The 2,648-nt window shown below is 49.9% G+C and overlaps 1 protein-coding gene across 1 annotated transcript in view; it reads left to right on the top strand.

The window, feature by feature from the left end:
* The window catches only part of Pccb (propionyl-CoA carboxylase subunit beta), a 58,031-nt gene extending 55,408 nt beyond the window's left edge, over positions 1-2,623 (top strand). Inside the window, exons 14-15 of the mRNA XM_031344521.1 lie at positions 171-270; positions 1,622-2,623. Of these exons, the coding sequence (XP_031200381.1) occupies positions 171-270; positions 1,622-1,743 (222 nt within the window). The 3' untranslated portion in view covers positions 1,744-2,623. The remainder of the gene's footprint in view (positions 1-170; positions 271-1,621) is intronic.
* The last annotated feature ends 25 nt before the right edge of the window (positions 2,624-2,648 follow it).

Raw genomic sequence — 2,648 nt, 5'->3', positions numbered from 1 at the left:
GGGAGGGGAGGGATGGGACTGGAGCCACAGCCCAACATTCTGTCTGTGCGTGGCCTGTCTCTTGGCTCTGATTTGCTGTGAAGTTCACAATCACGCAGAGTGACAAGGAGCCGCTGGCTCTGTCTGGGTTGAGTCCCCACTCTGGGGAAACATTAACTTCTCTCTGACAGGGTGCTGTGGAGATCATCTTCAAAGGACACCAAGATGTGGAAGCTGCCCAGGCAGAGTATGTGGAGAAGTTTGCCAACCCTTTCCCTGCAGCCGTGCGAGGTGGGTCTGGTGGGGACCAGGTGTTGTGCATCTGCCCAGTCATTTGCTTGTTCCTTCTGAAAGTCTTACATAGTCGTCTTTGGTCTTTGTAGTTGGATCTGTTGCCTGGGGTGTTATAGGGCTGTCCCCGGGCAGGAGCTGGGTCTATACAGTAGGCCTATGCAGGCTGCTGACAATGTGCTGTTTTTAGGTGTTGGTCCAGTCATCCAGCCCACCCCAGACTTGGTGGATAAAACCACTTCTCTTCCCTTCACTATGGTCTGGGCTTAGCTAGGTGTTTCTTTGAGTTTTGCTGGGGCTGGTCCTTCCTCACTTCTCTAGACCAGTCCAGGTTTGCATTCTGGGTGTCCCAAGAAGAGCTAAAAAGGAAGGGAGCTTATGCCCAGAGGCCTGGGTTTGGAAATTCCCTGTGTTAAGTTTTGTCACATTGTCTTGATAAAAGACAATGCTAGTCACAAGGACAGGGGAGAAAACACTCTCCCTAGAAGAAGTGGGATTTACTGTATAAGGACCCATGGGCAGGGATGGAGAAGGTGTGGTGAGTTGTTTTCTTGTTTTTCAAAACTTTCTGTTTATCATCTATTTGTCTGTGTATATATGATGTGTGTGTGTCTGTGGAGGCCAGAAGAGGGCCTCAGATCCCTTTGTGCTGGGGGTACAGACGGTTCTGAACTGCCTGATGTAGTGATCCCAACTCTGGAAGAGCAGCAGTGCTGCTGAGCCACCTCTCCAGCCCCGTGTATGTTTTCTTAATTGTATTTTCTTTCATGTCCATCCTGGCAGGGTGGAGGCCCTGAATCCATGCAGGAAGGGAGAGGCCACATTCCCTTACATGCTTTTATGCCAGAGGTTGGGAGCCTGGCAGAGCAGGGAGGCCTCAGGGGTTCAAAGAGGTCTTAAGGGCTGTGTCTCTCTGCGAGGGCAAGCGCTGCCTACACCATTGGCCTGTGGGCTGGGCCGTGTGTCTCTCTGCGAGGGCAAGCGCTGCCCACACCATTGGCCTGTGGGCTGGGCCGTGTGTCTCTCTGTGAGGGCAAGCGCTGCCCACAATGTTGGCCTGTGGGCTGCGTGTGTCTCTCTGCGAGGGCAAGCGCTGCCCACACCATTGGCCTGTGGGCTGGGCTGTGTGTCTCTCTGTGAGGGCAAGCGCTGCCCACAATGTTGGCCTGTGGGCTGGGCCGTGTGTCTCTCTGTGAGGGCAAGCGCTGCCCACACCATTGGCCTGTGGGCTGCGTGTGTCTCTCTGTGAGGGCAAGCGCTGCCCACAATGTTGGCCTGTGGGCTGCGTGTGTCTGGGGTGGTTGACTTCCGTCACGCACACACAGTGATGGTTTTGGCTTTGACTCCCCAGGGTTTGTGGATGACATCATCCAGCCATCTTCTACTCGTGCTCGGATATGCTGTGACCTGGAAGTCCTGGCCAGCAAGAAGGTCCATCGTCCTTGGAGGAAACATGCAAATATCCCACTGTGAACAGATCAAAGGAAATTGAACAACACTTGAAAAGCTGGCCTTTGGCAGCCTACCCCTGCCTTTTTTTTTTTTGGTTTTTCCTTTTTTTGTTTGTTTGTTTTCAAGACAGGGTTTCTCTGTGTAGCCCTGGATATCCTGGAACTCACTCTGTAGACCAGGCTGGCCTTGAACTCAGAAATCTGTCTGCCTTTGCCTCTGCCTCTGCCTCCCAAGTGCTGGGGTTAAAGTCATGTGCCACCACTGCCCGGCTACCCCTGCCTTTTACAATATGAAAAATGGATCTACATACCTTGGACACTGAGTGATTTGCATAAAAAGTAAAATTATGTGCTCTATTAAAAATTATGTGCTCTATTAAAAAATGTGCTCTGGAGTAAAATTATGTGCTCTATTAAAAATCTTCATTGGTACTTTTTGAATAAATATTTCACTTTTATAGTAAAAATCTCAATCTAAACAAGAGAATCAGAGTGGGGGTTGGGGGAAGACAGAATTGCAGTTGCCTAGATCTGGCTCTGGTTGACTCTGATGTAGATATGATTTTTGTGGCCCTCAGAAGTTGACATATTGGAGCTTGGACTCCGTGTAGGGTGGTGAGAAGAGAGATACAGTGGGAGATGCTGCGGCTAGCTGGGCTGGGCTCTGTGCTGAAGAGGTGAGAGCTCTTAGTCTCTCCTCAGCTGCTGTGTGATGTCTCGATATTCCCCCATCCCATGCATGCTCCATGGTATGATACACCAAGAGGGTTGTTACCAGAATGCCACCAATGGTCGTGCCTTGCTATTGGATCTCAGAATTATGAGCTAACTAAGCCCTAAACCTTCATAAAATTAACCTGCCTTCAGGATTTTGTTATAGTAATAAAAACAGATCAATACAACATAGTTGTGTATTGTGGTTTTTTT

This window comes from Mastomys coucha, unplaced genomic scaffold (assembly GCF_008632895.1).
Source record: "Mastomys coucha isolate ucsf_1 unplaced genomic scaffold, UCSF_Mcou_1 pScaffold23, whole genome shotgun sequence".
Classification (NCBI taxonomy): Eukaryota; Metazoa; Chordata; class Mammalia; order Rodentia; family Muridae; genus Mastomys; species Mastomys coucha.
Note: the sequence above shows the minus strand (reverse complement) of the source record. Positions and strands in the feature narration are given on the sequence as shown.